Source organism: Blennius ocellaris (assembly GCF_963422515.1).
Source record: "Blennius ocellaris genome assembly, chromosome: 20".
NCBI lineage: Eukaryota > Metazoa > Chordata > Actinopteri > Blenniiformes > Blenniidae > Blennius > Blennius ocellaris.
Window position 1 is genome coordinate 23315759 of NC_137669.1, and position 22279 is coordinate 23338037.

At 52.7% G+C, this 22279-nt stretch overlaps 3 protein-coding genes across 4 annotated transcripts in view; 1 reads left to right on the forward strand and 2 right to left on the reverse strand.

The window, feature by feature from the left end:
• Positions 1–11788, reverse strand: part of rims2b (regulating synaptic membrane exocytosis 2b) — a gene marked incomplete at both ends in the record, with an annotated part of 38654 nt that extends 26866 nt beyond the window's left edge. The window contains 9 exons of the mRNA XM_080515895.1: positions 1503–1602; positions 1676–1795; positions 2091–2155; positions 4030–4311; positions 5329–5563; positions 6078–6240; positions 6892–7010; positions 10159–10363; positions 11610–11788. Coding sequence (XP_080372021.1) covers positions 1503–1602; positions 1676–1795; positions 2091–2155; positions 4030–4311; positions 5329–5563; positions 6078–6240; positions 6892–7010; positions 10159–10363; positions 11610–11788 — 1468 coding nt within the window. The remainder of the gene's footprint in view (positions 1–1502; positions 1603–1675; positions 1796–2090; positions 2156–4029; positions 4312–5328; positions 5564–6077; positions 6241–6891; positions 7011–10158; positions 10364–11609) is intronic.
• A 3391-nt stretch (positions 11789–15179) lies between these two features.
• Positions 15180–18298, forward strand: jtb (jumping translocation breakpoint). 2 transcript variants are annotated; one of them, XM_080516051.1, is made up of 6 exons: positions 15180–15337; positions 15673–15883; positions 15997–16037; positions 16813–16895; positions 16963–17057; positions 17798–18298. In XM_080516051.1, exons 2-6 carry the CDS (start codon positions 15795–15797, stop codon positions 17952–17954), a joined length of 465 nt encoding a protein of 154 aa, XP_080372177.1. In that variant the 5' UTR covers positions 15180–15337; positions 15673–15794; the 3' UTR covers positions 17955–18298. The 2 variants fall into 2 exon arrangements, with proteins under 2 accessions (XP_080372177.1, XP_080372178.1); XM_080516052.1 differs by having other exon boundaries at positions 16978–17057.
• Positions 18299–18743: 445 nt separating this feature from the next.
• On the reverse strand, positions 18744–21726 carry glmp (glycosylated lysosomal membrane protein). Its single transcript, XM_080516032.1, has 7 exons — positions 21607–21726; positions 21143–21304; positions 20978–21076; positions 19997–20158; positions 19708–19926; positions 19184–19452; positions 18744–19109 (listed from the first exon to the last, which is right to left on the reverse strand). Exons 1-7 carry the CDS (start codon positions 21718–21720, stop codon positions 18932–18934), a joined length of 1203 nt encoding a protein of 400 aa, XP_080372158.1. The 5' UTR covers positions 21721–21726; the 3' UTR covers positions 18744–18931.
• Positions 21727–22279: the final 553 nt, after the last annotated feature.

The window sequence follows — 22279 nt, forward strand, 5'->3', positions numbered from 1 at the left end:
ACCTGGTCTCAATTTACCTGGTCTCATTTTACCTGGTCTCAATTTACCTGGTCTCAATTTACCTGGTCTCATTTTACCTGGTCCCAATTTACCTGGTCTCATTTTACCTGGTCTCAATTTACCTGGTCTCAATTTACCTGGTCTCAATTTACCTGTTCTCAATTTACCTGGTCTCATTTTACCTGGTCTCATTTTACCTGGTCTCAATTTACCTGGTCTCAATTTACCTGGTCTCATTTTACCTGGTCTCAATTTACCTGGTCTCAATTTACCTGGTCTCATTTTACCTGGTCCCAATTTACCTGGTCTCATTTTACCTGGTCTCAATTTACCTGGTCTCAATTTACCTGGTCTCATTTTACCTGGTCTCAATTTACCTGGTCCCAATTTACCTGGTCTCATTTTACCTGTTCTCAATTTACCTGGTCTCAATTTACCTGGTCTCAATTTACCTGGTCTCATTTTACCTGGTCTCATTTTACCTGGTCTCATTTTACCTGGTCTCAATTTACCTGGTCTCAATTTACCTGGTCTCATTTTACCTGGTCTCATTTTACCTGGTCTCATTTTACCTGGTCTCAGGTGGTCTCACCTGGTCTCATTTTACCTGGTCTCAATTTACCTGGTCTCAATTTACCTGGTCTCAATTTACCTGGTCTCATTTTACCTGTTCTCAATTTACCTGGTCTCAATTTACCTGGTCTCATTTTACCTGGTCTCAATTTACCTGGTCCCAATTTACCTGGTCTCATTTTACCTGGTCTCAATTTACCTGGTCTCATTTTACCTGTTCTCAATTTACCTGGTCTCAATTTACCTGGTCTCAATTTACCTGGTCTCAATGTACCTGGTCTCATTTTACCTGGTCTCATTTTACCTGGTCTCAATTTACCTGGTCTCATTTTACCTGGTCTCATTTTACCTGGTCTCATTTTACCTGGTCTCAATTTACCTGGTCTCAATTTACCTGGTCTCAATTTACCTGGTCTCATTTTACCTGGTCTCATTTTACCTGGTCTCATTTTACCTGGTCTCAATTTACCTGGTCTCAATTTACCTGGTCTCATTTTACCTGGTCTCAATTTACCTGGTCTCAATTTACCTGGTCTCATTTTACCTGGTCCCAATTTACCTGGTCTCATTTTACCTGGTCTCAATTTACCTGGTCTCAATTTACCTGGTCTCAATTTACCTGGTCTCAATTTACCTGTTCTCAATTTACCTGGTCTCAATTTACCTGGTCTCATTTTACCTGGTCTCAATTTACCTGGTCCCAATTTACCTGGTCTCATTTTACCTGTTCTCAATTTACCTGGTCTCAATTTACCTGGTCTCAATTTACCTGGTCTCATTTTACCTGGTCTCATTTTACCTGGTCTCATTTTACCTGGTCTCAATTTACCTGGTCTCAATTTACCTGGTCTCATTTTACCTGGTCTCATTTTACCTGGTCTCAGGTGGTCTCACCTGGTCTCAATTTACCTGGTCTCAGGTGGTCTCACCTGGTCTCAGGTGTCCCACAGTATCAGCCAGACTTCCTCTCTTCACCTTGGTGATGAAGGCACAGAGACGACCGGACTCCGTCATCTTCCCCCCGACCACCTGCCGGCACACGACTCATGAGCAAGGCACTTATCTGAATGAGAGGCAGGAGGAGGAGGCCCGGCGGCGCCACCTTCAGTCCAAGGAGCGCCCCCGCATCCGCAGGAATCGTCCCGTCCTTCATCCGCTTGTTCAGGAGGATTCGACCAATCAGACGCTGTCCATCCTTGGACGGCTGCCAGATGACCGGATGCTGATGGGGGAGGGGCAGACGGTTTAGGCTTTTCAAAATAAGAGTGTCAGACAGACGTTGAAGGGGTGGGGCCAGACAGATATTGAAGGGGTGGAGACAGATGTTGAAGGGGTGGGGCCAGACAGATATTGAAGGGGTGGAGACAGATGTTGAAGGGGTGGAGTCAGACAGATGTTCAAGGGGTGGAGACAGATGTTGAAGGGGTGGAGTCAGACAGATGTTGAAGGGGGTGGGGCCAGACAGATGTTGAAGAGGCGGAGCCAGACAGATGTTGAAGGGGCGGAGCCAGACTTACCATAGCGGTGGGCGCAGGGTCTCCGTGCCAAGATCCGTGATCCCACCACTGACTGTCCATGTCTCCTGTCCAAGAGAAAAGGTCAAAGGTCAGAAGGTGGAGCTGATGATGATGATGGTCAGACAGAAACAGAAGAAGAAGGTACATGTTAGATTTTGACAGTCACTGGTGTTAGGCGGGTTGATTGGCGTAAGAACTGTCAATCATAGCAATAGCATAGCAATAGCATAGCTATAGCATAGCAATAGCATAGCAGTCCTTCGCGCAGATGAAAAATAAAAACAACCGTGGCGCCGTCAACAAACATCCACGCCACAGAGCAGCCCAGAGATTTACAATTAAAAATTTGTAAACGTTTATGGTTAGTCACTTAGCGGTTAGCGGCTAACCGCTACATCTAACAGGTGGTTGATCATATCAGTCTGAATCCAGTGGTGACGTATTAGCTGGGACAGTTTGGAGACGTGTTGTAGGTTTGGCTCCGCCCCCTTCCTCCCACCTTTCCTCCGGACCGGCGCTTCAAGTCCAGCCGATCTCCATGAGGTCTGCAGACGTCCAGCCGAGGGGAGCAGCAGGAGCAGCAGGAGCAGCAGGAGCAGCAGGGAGCAGCAGGAGCAGCAGGTACGTTCAGCTGAAGCGGCGGCTCTGCAGCGTTAGCCCCATGCTAACGTCATGCTAGCTCCTCCGCCGTGCGTCTATTCTCTGCCGTGACTGCTGATAATCCGCACTCTCCTCTTTTAATCCAATTGAGCAGAAGCAGAGACTCTGCAGGTCCAGACGGGTCCAGGTCTCCTAATCTGGATCAGATTATCGGGACGGCTCTGGAACCGTCCGGTCCCACTCGGGTCCATTGGGGTCTCCTGTGGCTCTGCGGGTCCCGGTTCTGGTTTTGGGTCTTGAGGGCAGCAGAACTCCCAGGTCTGAGCTGCTCAGGCGCCTCCAGACCTAAGTGGGCGGAGCCTAAAGCCCTCTGAGCCAATCAAAGCCCATAATCTTTGACCAGGTGACTCCTGGCTCAACGGCCAGCAGGCAGCTGATCACTAGAACCCCGGACCAGGACTGGACCGGCAAGACCTGAGCCACAGACCACAGACCCTCAGAGACCTCAGACCCTCAGAGACCTCAGACCCTCAGAGACCCTCTAACCCTCTGCTTTGACTCACAGGTAGTTTTTTTAGCCCTCTGCTTTGACTCACAGGTGCTTTTTTTAACCGTCTGCTTTGACTCACAGGTAGTTTTTTTAGCCCTCTGCTTTGACTCACAGGTGCTTTTTTTAACCCTCTGCTCTGACTCACAGGTGCTTTTTTAACCCTCTGCTTTGACTCACAGGTGCTTTTTTTAACCTTCTGCTCTGACTCACAGGTGCTTTATTAACCCTCTGCTTTGACTCACAGGTGCTTTTTTTAACCCTCTGCTCTGACTCACAGGTGCTTTTTTTAACCCTCTGCTCTGACTCACAGGTGCTTTTTTTAACCCTCTGCTTTGACTCACAGGTGCTTTTTTTAACCCTCTGCTCTGACTCACAGGTGCTTTTTTAACCCTCTGCTTTGACTCACATGTGCTTTTTTTAACCCTCTGCTTTGACTCACAGGTGCTTTATTAACCCTCTGCTTTGACTCACAGGTGCTTTTTTTAACCCTCTGCTCTGACTCACAGGTGCTTTTTTTAACCCTCTGCTCTGACTCACAGGTGCTTTTTTTAACCCTCTGCTCTGACTCACAGGTGCTTTTTTTAACCCTCTGCTTTGACTCACAGGTGCTTTTTTTAACCCTCTGCTTTGACTCACAGGTGCTTTTTTTAACCCTCTGCTTTGACTCACAGGTAATTTTTGAACCCTCTGCTCTGACTCACAGGTGCTTTTTTAACCCTCTGCTCTGACTCACAGGTGCTTTATCAACCCTGTGCTCTGACTCACAGACGTTAGCGTGTCGTCACTTACGGTCAGGCTCGTCACAGCTGGTGTATTCCGGCGTGGTCGCCAGATCCTCTTCCGAGCTGCTGAAGCTGCCGATCACGTGCATCTTCCCCATCCGGGGCCCCCTGAGCGCCGGGCCGTCGCTAGCGGACTTCCTCTTGAGGGCGGCGCTCGGGTCCAGATGTTTCTGCGGCAGCGGGCTCCGGCGGGGAGACGTGGGACTCCCGGGGGTCACCGCACCGTCCACCGAGAACGAGCGGTGACCCGCAGAGCCAACCAGTCCCTGGTGGCGGGTCTGGTGAAGGGCTGGGAGGAGAGCTGCACATCAGGGTGGAGGGCGGAGGGCGGGGAGGGCGGAGGGTGGAGGGCGGGGAGGGCGGAGGGTGGAGGGCGGGGAGGGCGGAGGGTGGAGGGCGGAGGGTGGAGGGCGGGGAGGGCAGAGGGTGGAGGGTGGAGGGAGGGGAGGGTGGGGGGCAGAGGGCGGAGAGTGGAGGGGGGAGGGCGGGGGGCGGAGGGCGGGGAGGGTGGAGGGCGGAGGGCGGATGGAAGGCGGGGAGGGTGGAGGGCGGATGGAGGGTGGGGAGGGTGGAGGGCGGATGGAGGGCGGGGAGGGCGGAGGGTGGAGCTTGGGAGGGCGGGGGGCGGAGGGCGGGGAGGGTGGAGGGCGGAGGGCTGGGAGGGCAGGGAGGGTGGAGGGCGGGGAGGGTGGAGGGCGGATGGAGGGCGGGGAGGGTGGAGGGTGGAGGGCGGATGGAGGGCGGGGAGGGCGGAGGGTGGAGCTTGGGAGGGCGGGGGGCGGAGGGCGGGGAGGGTGGAGGGCGGAGGGCTGGGAGGGCAGGGAGGGTGGAGGGCGGGGAGGGTGGAGGGCGGATGGAGGGCGGGGAGGGTGGAGGGTGGAGGGCGGATGGAGGGCGGGGAGGGCGGAGGGTGGAGCGCTGGGAGTGCGGGGGGCGGAGGGTGGGGAGGGTGGAGGGCGGAGGGCTGGGAGGGCAGGGAGGGTGGAGGGCGGGGAGGGTGGAGGGCGGATGGAGGGCGGGGAGGGTGGAGGGCGGAGGGTGGAGCGCTGGGAGGGCGGGGGGCGGAGGGCGGGGAGGGTGGAGGGCGGAGGGCTGGGAGGGCAGGGAGGGTGGAGGGCGGGGAGGGTGGAGGGCGGAGGGTGGAGGGCTGGGAGGGCGGGGGGCGGAGGGCGGGGAGGGTGGAGGGCATAGGGCGGAGGGTGGAGGGCGGAGGGTGGAGGGCTGGGAGGGCAGGGGGCGGGGAGGGTGGAGGGCGTAGGGCGGAGGGTGGAGGGTGGAGGGCGGAGCGTGGAGGGCGGAGCTTCACCTGCGTGCCTCGGGGTCAGGTGGCCCGGCTCGCCGGCGGCCAGGGAGACGTCGCTGTGGCGCCGCTGGTGGCGAACGCGACCGACCTGCGCTAGCATCCTCATGGTTTCCTCGCTGGGCTGCGGCTTCACCGGGTAGCGGGCCAGGTTGGGGTCGCTACGGTAACGGGCAAAGAACTCCTCCTCCTGCCGGCGCCTCAGCTCACGTTGGTCCTGGAGCTGGTCCAGAGGCTGGTCCTGGACCGGGTCGGGGGGGGGGGGATCAATAACGAGACAATCAATAAACAATAACAATCATCACATATTCATCAATAACAAAACTGACAGAAGCTCAACAAACGTCTTCAGAACAAAGTTTTCGGTGTTTGGGTGTTTGGGTGATTGGGTGTTTGGGTGATTGGGTGTTTGGGTGTTTGGGTGTTTGGGTGTTTGGGTGTTTGGGTGTTTGGGTGTTTGGGTGTTTGGGTGTTTGGGTGTTTGGGTGATTGGGTGTTTGGGTGTTTGGGTGTTTGGGTGATTGGGTGTTTGGGTGTTTGGGTGATTGGGTGTTTGGGTGTTTGGGTGTTTGGGTGTTTGGGTGTTTGGGTGTTTGGGTGATTGGGTGTTTGGGTGTTTGGGTGTTTGGGTGATTGGGTGTTTGGGTGTTTGGGTGATTGGGTGTTTGGGTGTTTGGGTGTTTGGGTGATTGGGTGTTTGGGTGTTTGGGTGTTTCAGTGTTTGGGTGTTTGGGTGTTTGGGTGTTTGGGTTCACCTGCGAGTGCCAGCGGCCCCGACTGTCTCTGCTGCGTCGCCGCGGCGACCGGGGAGGCTCCTCCCCATTGCCGTGAGTCCGGCGGGCGTGGGCGGGGTCGGCGGGCGAGCGAGACCAGTTTCCCCCGGCGCCGTCGAAGTACGAGCCGGAGGGGCTCCGCCTCCTGTCGACCAATCAGAAACCGGCTTCACGCACGAAACTCCTCGCTTAAAAACGCTCAGTGACGTACGGAACAAACATCTAGCGTCTGAAACGTCCAACAAAATATTAAAGTCAATCCTGTCAGAGCCGTACAGTCAGCAGGTCAAACTGAACACGTCACAAACTACCGACTCTACCTGCTCAAACTACAGAAGAGGTAAAGAGGAGCAAACAAACTACGAACTAAACAACCTTGTGCTAGAAAACTACCTATTTACACACAAACGTCATACTTACATGCAGTAACAGAAAGTACGTGTAATGCCATTACAAGTGTTTGCATGTCTCCCCTTGACTCACGCCGACACGCTAATGCACACGCGAATGCCCACGCTAATGCACACGCTCAGTAGTTCATGCTCAGCAGCTTTATGATTGACAGGTGATATGAAGCTCCGCCCACCGGCTGGAGGCCTCACAGGCTCCTGCGACTCCACCTGCAACAGTAATCCTCTGAGCCACGGGATTAGTAATCTGATTACTGCCTGTGTGTCACTATAATTAACTCTGTGTGTGTGTGTGTGTGTGTGTGTGTGTGTGTGTGTGTGTGTGTGTGTGTGTGTGTGTGTGTGTGTGTGTGTGTGTGTGTGTGTGTGTGTGTGTGTGTCCCCACCGCTCCGTGGCTCCGTTACTCAGAGCTCCGGGTCGGTCGTGACGAGTCGACGAATCCAAATCACTCAGACAGGTGAGGATGTCCTGCTGCCGGCGGCACACGTTACACACCCACATCACCTGTAAACAAACATCACGTTACACACCCACATCACCTGTAAACAAACAACACGTTACACACCCACATCACCTGTAAACAAACATCACGTTACACACCCACATCACCTGTAAACAAACAACACGTTACACACCCACATCACCTGTAAACAAACAACACCTGTAAACAAACAACACGTTACACACCCACATCACCTGTAAACAAACAACACCTGTAAACAAACAACACGTTACACACCCACATCACCTGTAAACAAACAACACCTGTAAACAAACAACACGTTACACACCCACATCACCTGTAAACAAACAACACCTGTAAACAAACAACACGTTACACACCCACATCACCTGTAAACAAACAACACCTGTAAACAAACAACACGTTACACACCCACATCACCTGTAAACAAACAACACCTGTAAACAAACAACACGTTACACACCCACATCACCTGTAAACAAACAACACCTGTAAACAAACAACACGTTACACACCCACATCACCTGTAAACAAACAACACCTGTAAACAAACAACACGTTACACACCCACATCACCTGTAAACAAACAACACCTGTAAACAAACAACACGTTACACACCCACATCACCTGTAAACAAACAACACGTTACACACCCACATCACCTGTAAACAAACAACACGTTACACACCCACATCACCTGTAAACAAACAACACGTTACACACCCACATCACCTGTAAACAAACAACACCTGTAAACAAACAACACGTTACACACCCACATCACCTGTAAACAAACAACACCTGTAAACAAACAACACGTTACACACCCACATCACCTGTAAACAAACAACACCTGTAAACAAACAACATGTTACACACCCACATCACCTGTAAACAAACAACACCTGTAAACAAACAACACGTTACACACCCACATCACCTGTAAACAAACAACACCTGTAAACAAACAACACGTTACACACCCACATCACCTGTAAACAAACAACACGTTACACACCCACATCACCTGTAAACAAACAACACCTGTAAACAAACAACACGTTACACACCCACATTACCTGTAAACAAACAACACGTTACACACCCACATCACCTGTAAACAAACAACACCTGTAAACAAACAACACGTTACACACCCACATTACCTGTAAACAAACAACACCTGTAAACAAACAACACGTTACACACCCACATCACCTGTAAACAAACAACACCTGTAAACAAACAACACGTTACACACCCACATCACCTGTAAACAAACAACACCTGTAAACAAACAACACGTTACACACCCACATCACCTGTAAACAAACAACACCTGTAAACAAACAACACGTTACACACCCACATCACCTGTAAACAAACAACACGTTACACACCCACATCACCTGTAAACAAACAACACGTTACACACCCACATCACCTGTAAACAAACAACACGTTACACACCCACATCACCTGTAAACAAACAACACGTTACACACCCACATCACCTGTAAACAAACAACACCTGTAAACAAACAACACGTTACACACCCACATCACCTGTAAACAAACAACACCTGTAAACAAACAACACGTTACACACCCACATCACCTGTAAACAAACAACACCTGTAAACAAACAACACGTTACACACCCACATCACCTGTAAACAAACAACACCTGTAAACAAACATCACCTGTAAACAAACAACACGTTACACACCCACATCACCTGTAAACAAACAACACGTTACACACCCACATCACCTGTAAACAAACAACACGTTACACACCCACATCACCTGTAAACAAACAACACGTTACACACCCACATCACCTGTAAACAAGCAACACGTTACACACCCACATCACCTGTAAACAAACAACACGTTACACACCCACATCACCTGTAAACAAACAACACGTTACACACCCACATCACCTGTAAACAAACAACACGTTACACACCCACATCACCTGTAAACAAACAACACGTTACACACCCACATCACCTGTAAACAAACAACTCGTTACACACCCACATCACCTGTAAACAAACAACACGTTACACACCCACATCACCTGTAAACAAACAACACGTTACACACCCACATCACCTGTAAACAAACAACTCGTTACACACCCACATCACCTGTAAACAAACAACACGTTACACACCCACATCACCTGTAAACAAACAACACGTTACACACCCACATCACCTGTAAACAAACAACACGTTACACACCCACATCACCTGTAAACAAACAACACCTGTAAACAAACAACACATTACACACCCACATCACCTGTAAACAAACAACACCTGTAAACAAACAACATGTTACAGACCCACGTCACCTGTCAACAAACAACACCTGTAAACAAACAACACGTTACACACCCACATCACCTGTAAACAAACAACACCTGTAAACAAACAACATGTTACACACCCACGTCACCTGTCAACAAACAACACCTGTAAACAAACAACACGTTACACACCCACATCACCTGTAAACAAACATCACCTGTAAACAAACAACATGTTACACACCCACATCACCTGTAAACAAACAACACCTGTAAACAAACAACACGTTACACACCCACATCACCTGTAAACAAACAACACGTTACACACCCACATCACCTGTAAACAAACAACACGTTACACACCCACATCACCTGTAAACAAACAACACCTGTAAACAAACAACACGTTACACACCCACATCACCTGTAAACAAACAACACGTTACACACCCACATCACCTGTAAACAAACAACACGTTACACACCCACATCACCTGTAAACAAACAACACGTTACACACCCACATCACCTGTAAACAAACAACACCTGTAAACAAACAACACCTGTAAACAAACAACATGTTACACACCCACGCCACCTGTAAACAAACAAACAACACCTGTAAACAAACATCACCTGTGAACAAACACCTGTTAACAAACAAACAATACCTGTAAACAAACAACGAGTCCCCCTCAGCCCCGCCCAGTCCCCCTAGCCCCGCCCCCCTGCTATCACCTTGTTGTCCTCAGGGGGACACGCCCCCTAGCCCCGCCCCCTGCTCTCACCTTATTGGCCCTCAGAGGGACACGCCCTCCCTAGCCCCGCCCCCTGCTCTCACCTTATTGGCCCTCAGGGGGACACGCCCCCCACAGCGGGCGCAGAAGCGGCTCTGGCAGTAGCAGCAGGCGCGGCCGCAGCCGTTGGCGAACTTGGTCTTGCGACAGACGCCGCAGGTGGGAGACGCCGGCGTCTGGGCCGCCCGAGGCTCCGCCCCCAACTTCTTCACCTGGTCTTTGTACAGCTCAAACTGCTGGTGGAGCTTCCTGTGGGCGGGGCAAGACGACAGGAAGTCACGTGACCGTCGAGTCACACCTGGACATCAGGACACGGCGGCGTGCGAAACAATGGTGGGATCAGAGTTCAGCCCAGGTCCTGGAGGTTCTAGAGGTTCCGGAGGTCCTGGAGATCCTGGAGATCCTGGAGGTCCTGGAGGTCCTGGAGGGGAAACAGGAAATGGTGGCGCTCTCTCTGCCCCTCGGCTCGTCTGGCAGGCGCGTCCAGCAACACTGTTGTGATTCAGTCACGGGTTTCAGCTTGTCCTGATCAACCATGACTGGACCTGGACTTGGACCTGGACCTGGACCTGGACCTGGACCTGGACCTGGACCTGGACCTGGGCCTGGACCTGAACCTGGACCTGGACCTGGACCTGGACCTGGATGACGTCTGTTGATGTTCTATTGACGATATCTTACGATCTCGAGTATTTGAGATAAACACGTCAGCTAGCGGCAGTTGACAGGGGCTCTTATTTTGACAGGCACAAATGGGAACAATGGCAGACGAAACCCGCTGCAATGCATCATGGGAGTTTGGGTTCGGTTGGTAGTTAGTTGGTTGGTCTAGTTTAGCTTAGTTGAATATTTGTAAGTTGGCAGCCAGGAGTGAACAGGCTTGTGTGTCACGTGTTCCTGTTTGCTGTACCAAAATAAAAGCCTCTGCTGTCTGCAGTTGCGATCAAAGTAGAAGCTCATAAGAAAATCACCGACCCTGATGCTGGGGGGGGGAAGGGGGGGGGGGGTGAGGTGGGGGTGTTAAACAGGGCGGAGGGGGCAGTGAGGGGCTATTGTTTATTTATTTATTTATTTATTTATTTATTTATTTATTCTCACACTTTGTGGTTTATTTGTGGTTCTAATTGAGGTCAAATGTTCCACTTTGGGTTTCAGGTGTTTCGTTACTTTTGTTTTAGTTGTAACTAAATCCTGCCGGCCTCGCGAGCCACTGAGCACCCGCAAAGGTCGCAGGTTCGAGTCCCGGGTGAGGTTACGCAACCGGGCGGGAGGCGAGCCGCGGGTCTGCGGAGCCCCCTGGCGGCCCCGTGACGTCACTGCCGCTCAGAGCCCAGCAGCCGCTTTTTGGTCACCTGCCGGGTCTGAACCCTGAGCCCGGGAGCGGCGCACGCAATGTACTCGAGTACCGGCGGGTCAAGAGGTCGCCGTGACGTCAGAGAACCAAAGTTATCGAGAAGTTGAAGGGACCAATGAGAGACGAGCCGCTCCTCCTCACCTCAGCATGCTCTGCTCCTTCTCCTCCTCCTTCCTCTGCCTCTCCATCACCGCCAGGATGATGCTGCGCTCCTCCGGCGTCAGGTGGCTGAGGTCCGGCAGCTCCGCCCCGGTGGTCCCGGTGGTCCCGGTGGCCCCGGTGGCCCCGGTGGCCCCGACTCCGGCCCCGGTCCCTATCATCGCGGGTCCGGCGGCTCTGGACATCCTGCAGGCTGCAGCGGGGAGTCAGCGGTCAGTGGCCGGTGGAGACCCCCACCCTCCACCACACACCCTCCACACACCTCCACCCCCCCTCGCCCGGTGCGCCGCGGCCCCGCGGCCGCACTGCGGGCTGGAGGAGCGGACGCAGCAGCGGTCAGAGCGCCGCCGCTCCTCCGTCCTCCACCTGTTCACGCGTTCACCCTCACCCTCACCCTCACCCTCACCCTCACCCTCACCCTCACCCTCACCCTCACCCTCACCCGCCACAGCCGCCCTCCTCTCCCCTCCGGCGCAGCGGCTCCTCCTGCCGTTCACTCCGCGGTCATGGCGCCTCCTCCTCCGGGCTGCGGCGGCTCCAGACGGCGGCGGTCATCCTGCTCCTCCTGCTCCTCCTCCTCCTGCTCCTCCTCCTCCTCCTCCTCCTCCTGCGGCCCCGCGGACGATCCTCCGACCTGGCCGGGAAAATCGGGGACGCAGCGGAGGAGTCCGAATAAATAAATCCTCCACTGGAGGGGGGGCGGGGCCGTGACGTGACGGCGTGACGTCACAGCCGCCAGCGTGCCGTTATTCCTTTAATAATAATAATATTCAATCCTCTTTATCCAGCTCAGTGTCTAAATGTTTTTATTGGTTTGTTTTTAAAACGGCGGCAGTAAAATGACCTTCACCTCTATTTTCCTCACGTTTCCACACTTTGTTCATATCGTACAAAACTAGCAACTCTTTTTAAACTCCAGTCCTGTAACTTAAGAAAGCAAACAAGAAAAACTGTCCTTTAACAGTTTTTACAAGCTGCAGTCTTGATGGTTTTTCCCACAGCTAATAACTGGACTCTACCTGGTTCATCACGTCCTCCCTCTCCCGCCTTGCCATGCAAGGCACTGCCACGCCAGTGGAATCAGTTTGGGGTTCAGTGTCTCGCTGAGCCATGCCACCCCAGCAAGGATAATAATAATAAGAAGAAAAAAGCCTTTTATTTGTAACACACTCTAATGTCTTCATGTCACAATCCTCTGCCAGGCGAGGCACAAGCAGACGTGGGGATCAAACCTGCAACCTTCATTAATTAACAGGAGAACAATGGAATAATGGAACATTATTCATTTCCCTCTTCTTTCAATCCTTGTATCTATTCCAGTTCGACCACGTTTGTCCACAGTTGGATTATTTGGTTTAGAGTCGGCGTCCGGCGTCGTCCACTTCAAGACTTTATCTGGTTTTCTGTTCTGGGCGGTGAAACGTTACGACTCAGAACCAGCTGTGAACCAGGTGAGTCAGTCCAGGAGGGTTTATTTGTTGTTGGAAGTCATGACTGATCTTCCTGCGCAGCTCCGACCTTCAGGACGCCGGTCGGCTCCACGTGGAGGACAAATGAAGACGTGACGACTGGAACAGAAAAACAAAGAGTAAAAAAAGGAGATTGGGGTTAAATGAAGAGGTGACGTTGTTTCTCTTGTTGTGTTTTTTTTTGTCAAAGTTGTATGCTGAATTAAAGTCTCACTCTTTATGTTGTCGACGACAGAGCCCTGCTGTGATTGGCTCATGCAGTGACGTCACAGCAGAGTGTGAAGTGTGAAGCGCAGGTGTGACCTGCAGGTGGCGCCACACCAGCGCAGCGGCTGACTCTCCGGGGGAATTCACTTCTGACTTTGTTGTTTGACTTCCTGCTTTAATAGAAGAGGAACGGTGACAAACCTCCGACGTTCCACTGAGCTGCTCGCCAAAGTTCTCCAGATGTTCCTCCACCCTCTTGGAGTTCCAGGTGTTGACACACACACACACACACACTGTTTAATTTAACATCCCCGTGACGTCTCAGTCTCCAGTTGGACAGCCTCAGTGTGACGTCATCCGGAGGTCACATGACCTCCAGTCGCCTCTAAGAGGATTATTGTGTTTCAGTCGGCTGCCGTTCGTCTCCGGTCAGGAAAACCTGCGAGGAGCCAGACGACTGAACCGTCGCTGTGTGTGGTCGCTGGCTGATTGGTTAGTTGGTTAATTGGTTAACTGGTTGTTCGGTTGGTTAATTGGTTAACTGGTTGTTCGGTTGGTTGATTGACGGCTGATGAAGGTCGGGGTTTGTCTCGTGTTCGAGCTCCTCATCGTCTCTCTTCAGACGGTCGACGCCCACCTGCCTGACGTCACTCCTGCAACACATGTGCAGGTAGGAATGCTGCATGCTGGGAAAACAGGTCACACATGGGGGGGGGTTTGGGTGATCCTCGTTTCACTCTGGTATCGTCTCAACCTGGACCCGGGACGCAGCCAGCGGGACGGAGGACGTGACCTCAGAAGGCCCAGACTGAAGCCGTTATTATTATTAATGTTGAAACCATCTGTAAAGTGGACTGTCTCTCAATTGGAGGGTTGCAGGTTCAATCCCTCGTCTGTCCATATAAGCTGAGGTACCACTGAGCCAGACCCTGAACCTCAGGTGGTCGGAGGCTTTCAGGACCAGCAAATGTCTTTATTCCAGCTGCAGGTTTCCTCACAGTCAAACGTCAACGTGGAGAAGAAGACTGTGGCCAGGAGACTTCCTGGACTCTGCAGACGGCTGAAGAGACGTCGACTGACCGTGTTGGTAGGAACTGGATCACGTTGAAAACCTCTATTGATCTGGACTCAAACATGGTTCAGGACCTAAACGTAGATCGGGACTTGAGAGTCCCCCCCCCCCACCCCCCACAAGTAACCTCTCTCTTTGACTCCTCCCCTTTTAGTGTCATATGGAGAAGTTCTGCCGGGGGCGGAGTCTGGGGACTCGGTCTGGTCAGGTGTGTCGGTGTCCACGTGGTTCCAGGTGTCCTCACGTCTTCCTGCACAGTCTCTGACGGCATTCGGACAGTCTGGGACCCCCAGGACCTTCTTGACCCTGAAGGAGTGTGTGTGTGAATGAATGAATGAATGAATAAATAAATGATGGATAGAGCTTTTCCTCAGCTTTAAAATGAAGTATTTTTTGTGTTGCTACGTGGACTAGCAAGCGAGCTACGAGTGTTTTTGTGGATTTTCTAGCCTGGATCTTTATATTTAGTAAGACCTCTCCAAGATGGCGGCGCTGTGGGCACGTCACAAGCTGCGACGAGGCGTCTACGAACTGCGTCTGGCTCCAGAGAGGAAGTGACGTCAGCTTCGTGGAGTTCAGAGTAAAGTTTTGTTTATTAAATGTGTACAAGAAGCCGGTCGTCACTTGTTTTCTATTTTACTGAGATAACAATACATGAATTATGAACATGTGAACCACATGATCAGCGATATACATTTATTTAAATACCTATTTAAACCCTGAACTTTTGTGACGACGGCTCTCTTATTATGAAGTGAGCGCACCGGAAGTACCTGCGGAGTATTTTTTTTTCTCTAAGGCTTCAGTGTCGGTGCGAAGCGGAGACCCGTCGGTAACTGTCTGGTTCTTCTGTGGAGACTGAGAGAGGAGCCCAGTTCAACGTTCAGCCGGTTCTGGTCGCGCTCGAGCGGGTTCGTCGTCCTCCGGTCCTGCGTTGAGCCAAAATGGCGGCAGCTTCAGCGGTGAGCGTCCACTGAACACAGCCGGGAGTGAAGCTAACGCTGCTAGCCGTCAGCAGGCTCACAGTAACACTCCGCTGCTGTTTCCCGCGGTTGTTTAAACGGTCGATGTCACGATGTTTAACACTATTGGATAAAATAAAGTAATAAGCGGTCAATATCATTGCTGCTGCCCGGGAAGCTGCTATGCTAACACCCGTTTGTTTTGAGCCCCGATGACGTCAGAGAGAAGCAGATGATTCAGTGGTCACGTGACTTCAACGCGAGCTCACATGCCACGGAACTGACAAAACAAACACACAGACACGCTCTGTTGACACACAGCCGCTGTGTTTCAGGAAGCAGCACGTGACGCTAACAGCAGGTGAACACAGCCGGCGGTAACCACGGTAACCAGTCAGTGACGGTCGGACCAGCGCGTGTTGCCGTGGCGCCCTGCTGCTGCGGCCGCCTCAGACTGATGGAGAGCGACTGCCGGCTGCCCGGCTCCTGCTGCCGCCCGCGAGTCCTCGTCCTCCACGCGCTGTTCTGGGGACTCGTCTCCCTCAGGTGAAGGGGGGGCACCTGGTCAGAGGGGGGGGGTCGAGAGTCCGTCCTCAGTCCCGATTGGCTGGAGTCTGTGACGTCACGTCTGACGTGCTTCTTTTGTGTTTGTGTTGAAGAGTCTTTGGAGCCGCGCTGCTGAGTGAGGAGAAGCTGTCAGGTACAACGTCACTTTAACCCCGCCCACACAGCAGCTCTGACTCCGCCCACACTAGTTTACAACAGCTCTAACTCCACCCACGCTGTCTTAGAGCAGCTCTAACTCCACCTTCGCTGCCTTACAGCAGCTCTGACTCCACCCACACTGTCTTACAGCAGCTCTGACTCCACCCACGCTGCCTTACAGCAGCTCTGACTCCACCCACACTGTCTTACAGCAGCTCTGACTCCACCCACGCTGCCTTACAGCAGCTTTAACTCCACCCACGCTGCCTTACAGCAACTCTAACTCCACCCACACTGTCTTACAGCAGCTCTGACTCCACCCACACTGTCTTACAGCAGCTCTAACTCCACCCACACTGTCTTACAGCAGCTTTAACTCCACCTACGCTGCCTTACAGCAGCTCTGACTCCACCCACACTGTCTTACAGCAGCTTTAACTCCACCTACGCTGCCTTACAGCAGCTCTAACTCCACCCACGCTGCCTTACAGCAACTCTAACTCCACCCACGCTGTCTTACAGCAGCTCTAACTCCACCCACGCTGCCTTACAGCAGCTTTAACTCCACCTACGCTGCCTTACAGCAGCTCTAACTCCACCCACGCTGCCTTACAGCAACTCTAACTCCACCCACGCTGTCTTACAGCAGCTCTAACTCCACCCACGCTGCCTTACAGCAGCTCTAACTCCACCCACGCTGCCTTACAGCAGCTCTAACTCCACCCACACTGCCTTACAGCAGCTCTAACTCCACCCACGTATCGTTTCAGTGAAGTCTGCTGTGGCCCCCTGCTGGCTGACGGAGGACTTTGTGGTGACGGAGGAGTGCGTCCGCTGCAGCGATTTCACCACGGTGAGTGTGAAGGCTTGCGTGTCCTCCGCTGTGCTGCGATTGGCTGCTAACAGGTCATGTGATGCAGCTGGTTTCCTTTCAGAAGTCGCAGACGGCCTGCAGACAGACGGGCTACGTGGAGCGAGTGAACTGCAGCCGGAGCCACCGGGACGAGTACAGGAGGTGAGACACTGTCCTCACCCTGTCCTCACCCTGTCCTCACCCTGAACCATGGAGACACACCAGCCTCACTTCCTCCCCCTCCTTCTCCTCTTCCTCTTCCTCCCCCTCCTCCTCCTCTTCCTCCCCCTCCTCCTCCTCTTCCTCCCCCTCCTTCTCCTCTTCCTCCCCCTCCTTCTCCTCTTCCTCTTCCTCCTCCTCCTCTTCCTCCCCCTCCTCCTCCTCTTCCTCCCCCTCCTCCTCCTCCTCCTCTTCCTCCTCCTCCTCTTCCTCCCCCTCCTCCTCCTCTTCCTCCCCCTCCTCCTCCTCCTCTTCCTCCTCCTCTTCCTCCTCTTCCTCCTCCTCTTCCCCCTCCTCCTCCTCTCCCTCCCCCTCCTCCTCTTCTTCCTCTTCCTCTTCCTCTTCCTCCCCCTCCTCCTCCTCTTCCTCCTCTTCCTCTTCCTCCCCCTCCTCCTCCTCTTCTTCCTCTTCTCCTCTTCTTCCTCTTCCTCCTCCTCCTCGTCTTCCCCCTCCCCCTCTTCCTCCTCTTCCTCCCCCTCCTCCTCCTCTTCTTCCTCTTCTCCTCTTCCTCCTCTTCTCCTCTTCCTCTTCCTCCTCCCCCTCCTCCTCCTCTTCTTCTTCCTCTTCCTCCTCCTCCTCGTCTTCCCCCTCTTCCTCCTCCTCCTCCTCCTCTTCCTCCTCCTCCTCGTCTTCCCCCTCCCCCTCCTCCTCCTCTTCCTCCCCCTCCTCCTCTTCCTCCTCAGCTGCCGCTCCTCCCTGATGGAGGAGCATCTCTTCTGGAAGTTCGAGGCGGCCATGTTGTCTCTGACGGCTCTGTTCTCCGTCCTGGTCGTCGTCCGTCAACGATCTCTGGACCGCCTCGCCTCTGAGAAGGTCCGCCGGCAGATCGAGTCCATTTAGAACGCCGTGACGACCTGGACCTGGGCCTGGTTCTGGACCTGGTTCTGGACCTGGTTCTGGACCTGGTTCTGGACTCAACCGGAGCCTGAATCTGTGAACTTCATTGAGGCGACGACATTTTGACTTTGAGGAACTAAACAGGAAAGACAACAGACTTCCAGGATCCTGCTGACCTCCTGAGTTCGTGGTTCCTGATTGGCCGAGAGCTCAGCTCACTGGGCTCTGATTGGTTCCTGCTTTGGACTAAAGACGGACTATTGTGTTTTTAAACTTCAGTGTTTCCTTGAGAGGAGCTGCAGGGGGCGCTGGCGAGTGTTTTTGTGTTGGTAGAAATAAAGACATGAAATAAAAGTTGTTGTTGTTGATTTATCGATTCCGACCTCCAGCTGCACGAGCCAGTAGACGACTGGTGCCAGAGTGGAAGTAAAACTTTTATTTCAACATCTAAAAATATTCAGTGTAAAATAATTCAATGTGTCTAAAAATTCAGCTGCAAAAAAAAATTCAGCCGCAAAAACATTCAAATTCAATGCAGCTGAATTTTTTGTGGTTGAATTTTTACACACTGAATTTTTGATGTTGGAAAAAAAATCGGAAGCAAAAAAAAACACGTACTTGAAATTCGACAGCTTTTAAAATTCAAAGTCTGATTTCAATGATAAAAATTTTTTAATTCAGAATCTGATGGCAGTTTTACTTCCACACCAGAGGGCTGCAGAGAATGACTGGGCACAACTTGGCACCATGACTCAGCATTTCTTTTCCACACACACACACCAGATCACAGCATCAGAAACACGAGGAACTTTATTAAAACTTTGCGATCAGCAGCTGAAATCATAAAAACTCACGATAAAAAAAAACGGGTGCATTCAGTTCTGATTGGCTGCCGGCTGTGACATCATCACCAGCCAGACACGTCTATAAAATATCTGAAAGAGTCTCTCCGGCGTCTGATTGGCTCAGACCCCAAGCCGTCAGTTGATTGGCTCGTACGCTGGGCCCGCGTTGGCCCCGCCCCTCCTCCGGACGCAGACGTAGGCTCCGCCCAGCAGCAGCAGCACCACGGGGGTCCCCAGGCCGGCCGCCATGATGCCGATGACCAGCGGGGAGAAGGCGTCGACGGGAGGGGAGCCGACGCCCACCAGCAGCGTCCTGAAAGACAGGAGGACCCAGTGTGACGTGGTGATTGGTCGGTGGGACAGAGACGGACACGGGGGGGGACGGACCAGCTGAGGAACCCGGTGCTGTTGTAGAACGGTTCTCCGGCGAGGCCGAAGCTCACGTTCAGTCCCGCGCTGCGCGGCGCCGCGAAGAAGGCCCGGATCAGCATGGACGAGGACGCCACCGAGTCCCCGCTCCCAGGGACGGGCTCCGAGTGGCGGCAGGGCGTGGCGTCCTCCAGGACGGGACGGGACCGGCGGTACGCCACCGGCTTCCACTGAACGAACCCCAGAACATCAGAGCTGCCGTTGGACAGGGACACCCACTGAGACACCTGAGGACATGAGAGGACAGGGTGTCAGAGGACAGGGTGTCAGAGGACATGATGTTAGAGGATATGATGCCCGAGGACATGAGGACAGGATGAGGGGACATGATGTTAGAGGACATGATGTCAGAGGGCATGAGAGGACAGGGTGTCAGAGGACAGGATATCAGATAACATGATGTCAGAGGACGGAGAGGACATGATGTCAGAGGACATGATGTCAGAGGATGGAGAGGAAGCGACGGGACGAGGACGAATCACCTTGAAGATGGACGGCGTGAACTCGTCGTCAATGGATCGCCTCACGTCCACCCGGCTGAGACGAGAGGCTCCGCCCACTTCCTGCAGCTCCAACAGGAACCTGGAGCGCGGCGACCGCGGCGGGACGTTGTCCAGCCTCACCTCCAGCTGTGAGGAGTCAGCTGAGTGGAGGAGGCGGGGCCAGGCCTGGCCACGCCCCTCTTCGCCAAAAACAGCCAGCTTGGAGACAAACGGCGTACATTCAGAGGCCGACACACGACTGGACGTGACCGTTGCCACGGCGACTCACCTGCAGACAGAGCGAGCCCTGGGCCACGCCCCCGCACAGCAGGGCGTTGGGGGCGGAGTCTGACAGGTTGAGGCGGGACCACGTGAAGTTCTGCAGGTCGTACGGCGGGAAGAACTGCGAGGTCGGCTCGGCCGTGTCGTTCACGTCGTCGTACTCCAGCAACTGCAACCATACATCGGCAACGCAACTTTAATATGTCGTCAACGAAACTTTAATTACATCGGCAACGCAACTTTAATACGTCGGCAATGCAACTTTAATAAATCGGCAACGCAACTTTCAATGCAACTTTAACACATCGGCAACGCAACTTTAATACATCGGCAATGCAACTTTAATACATCGGCGAGGCAACTAATACATCGGCAACGCAACTTTCAACGCAATTTTAATACATCGGCAAGGCAACTTTAATACATCGTCAAGGCAATGTCACCACAGTGGCAACGCAATTTTAATACATCGTCAACGCAACTTTAATACATCGTCAATGCAACTTTAATACGTCGGCAACACAACTTTAATACATCGGCGAGGCAACTTTAATACATCGGCGAGGCAACTTTAATACATCAGCAACACAACTATAATACGCCGGCAACGCAACTTTAATACATCGTCAATGCAACTTTAATACGTCGGCCACGCAACTTTAATACATCGGCAACACAACTATAATACACCGGCAACGTAACTTTAATACATCGGCAACGCAACTTTCAACGCAACTTTAATACATCGGCAACATGGAACATTAACTAACGGCAACGTCGACGCGCTTCAACGTGAAAATATAAGCGGAACTTTTGACATTCGCACGTCAAACAACAACAACAAAATGTCGCTCGACAGCAACACCTTGATCGGTTGTCAAGACGACGTCAGAACATCGTCAACAGAGCAAATCAACCACAGTAACACGTATAAACAACACCCAGAAACACTGTAGACTGAAGAGATGAGGAAAATGAGGACAGTCACCCGGCTGAAGACGAGGGCGGAGCTAAACAGCAGGCTGCTCTCTGGCTCCACCCACAGGCCGCCGCTGGTATTACGGGCCAGGAACTGAGTCCAGTTCACCTGAAACGCAAACGCACGGTTGAAGAAATCCCCCCCACCTCCTCCCCCCCCCTGGAGCTTTCACACCTTTATGGCCGAGGAGGCGGAGTCTGTGTGCAGCAGCAGCAGCGCCGGCGCCCCCTGGCTGCTGAACAGGTAGTGCAGCGTGTCGTTGGCGCCCACGGCTCTCACGTGCAAGAGGTCGCCCCCGGGGGGGTTCAGGGAGCCCGGGTTCAACTCCACCGACAGCTGACACACACACAGACAGGGCGGGGTCAGGCCTAAAAGGGGCGGGGCCACGCCTAAAAGGGGCGGGGCCCGGAGGGGGTTTAAACCCTCACACATCATATGTCGGAATCTGACGTCTGTTATTGTGGTTCAAATATAAACCTTCCCGGGTCTTCTGGTCCCTTTGCGCACGCGCGCGCGCGCACGCGCACACACACACACACATACAGGCACGCACACACACGCACACAATCTGTAAACAAGACAACAAACCGGAAGTGAAGCCCTCGAATCAGCGGAGCCGCTGTGACGTCGTGTCTCACCTGCCTGTGGAAGGCGCCTCGCGCTGAACCCGCCAAACAAACAACAACAACAACAACAACAGCGGCAACGGCAGGGGGGACGAGCCGCGAGCCGCGCGCCACCGCCGCCGACATCTTTATTCACGTGACCGTTGCTTCCGCCCGGCGTGACGTCATCAGGCAGGGAACGAACTCAGTTTATCAGAGAGACACGAGTTTGTTTTTATCATCATTACCATTATTGATGATAAAATAATTATATATATATATATATATTAGTATAATAATATATTATATAGTCTCCTTTCAGGAATCATGTTATATATTCATGAAAAGTTGAAAAGCTCGTACAGAAAATAATCTTTTTTGAGCTTTTATTTTGACACACCTGACCAGGTGACCATCAACACCTGAGACAACACACACACACACACACACAGTGTGAAGTTCTTACATCACTCCACTCACTGATACACACCAGCTTGTCCAGTCAACCCTGAACCGTCATGTGACGTCACAGACAGGAAGTGCAGTTCAGTGTCATGTGACTCTGAAGCTTCCACTTTGTCAGCAGCATTAATTCTTTCCACCATTTTCAAGTCGGAGCCCCGAGACGCTCTGCGTTCCATCAACCAGTGAGAAAGAGTTTTAATATTCTTACAAACTTTATTTTTCCACCACAGAAGAAGAATTG

What these genes read in the sequence shown, in the direction of transcription:
- jtb (XM_080516051.1), top strand. Translation starts at nt 15,795, where the DNA reads ATGGAGAGCGACTGCCGGCTGCCCGGCTCCTGCTGCCGCCCGCGAGTC. An exon ending in GCTGCAGCGATTTCACCACG is followed by an intron (nt 16,896 to 16,962) that starts GTGAGTGTGAAG and finishes CATGTGATGCAG; the next exon opens with CTGGTTTCCTTTCAGAAGTC. An exon ending in CACCGGGACGAGTACAGGAG is followed by an intron (nt 17,058 to 17,797) that starts GTGAGACACTGT and finishes CTTCCTCCTCAG; the next exon opens with CTGCCGCTCCTCCCTGATGG.
- glmp (XM_080516032.1), bottom strand. Translation starts at nt 21,720, where the DNA reads ATGTCGGCGGCGGTGGCGCGCGGCTCGCGGCTCGTCCCCCCTGCCGTT. An exon ending in CCGCCTCCTCGGCCATAAAG is followed by an intron (nt 21,077 to 21,142) that starts GTGTGAAAGCTC and finishes TTTGCGTTTCAG; the next exon opens with GTGAACTGGACTCAGTTCCT. An exon ending in TCACGCCGTCCATCTTCAAG is followed by an intron (nt 19,453 to 19,707) that starts GTGATTCGTCCT and finishes TCATGTCCTCAG; the next exon opens with GTGTCTCAGTGGGTGTCCCT.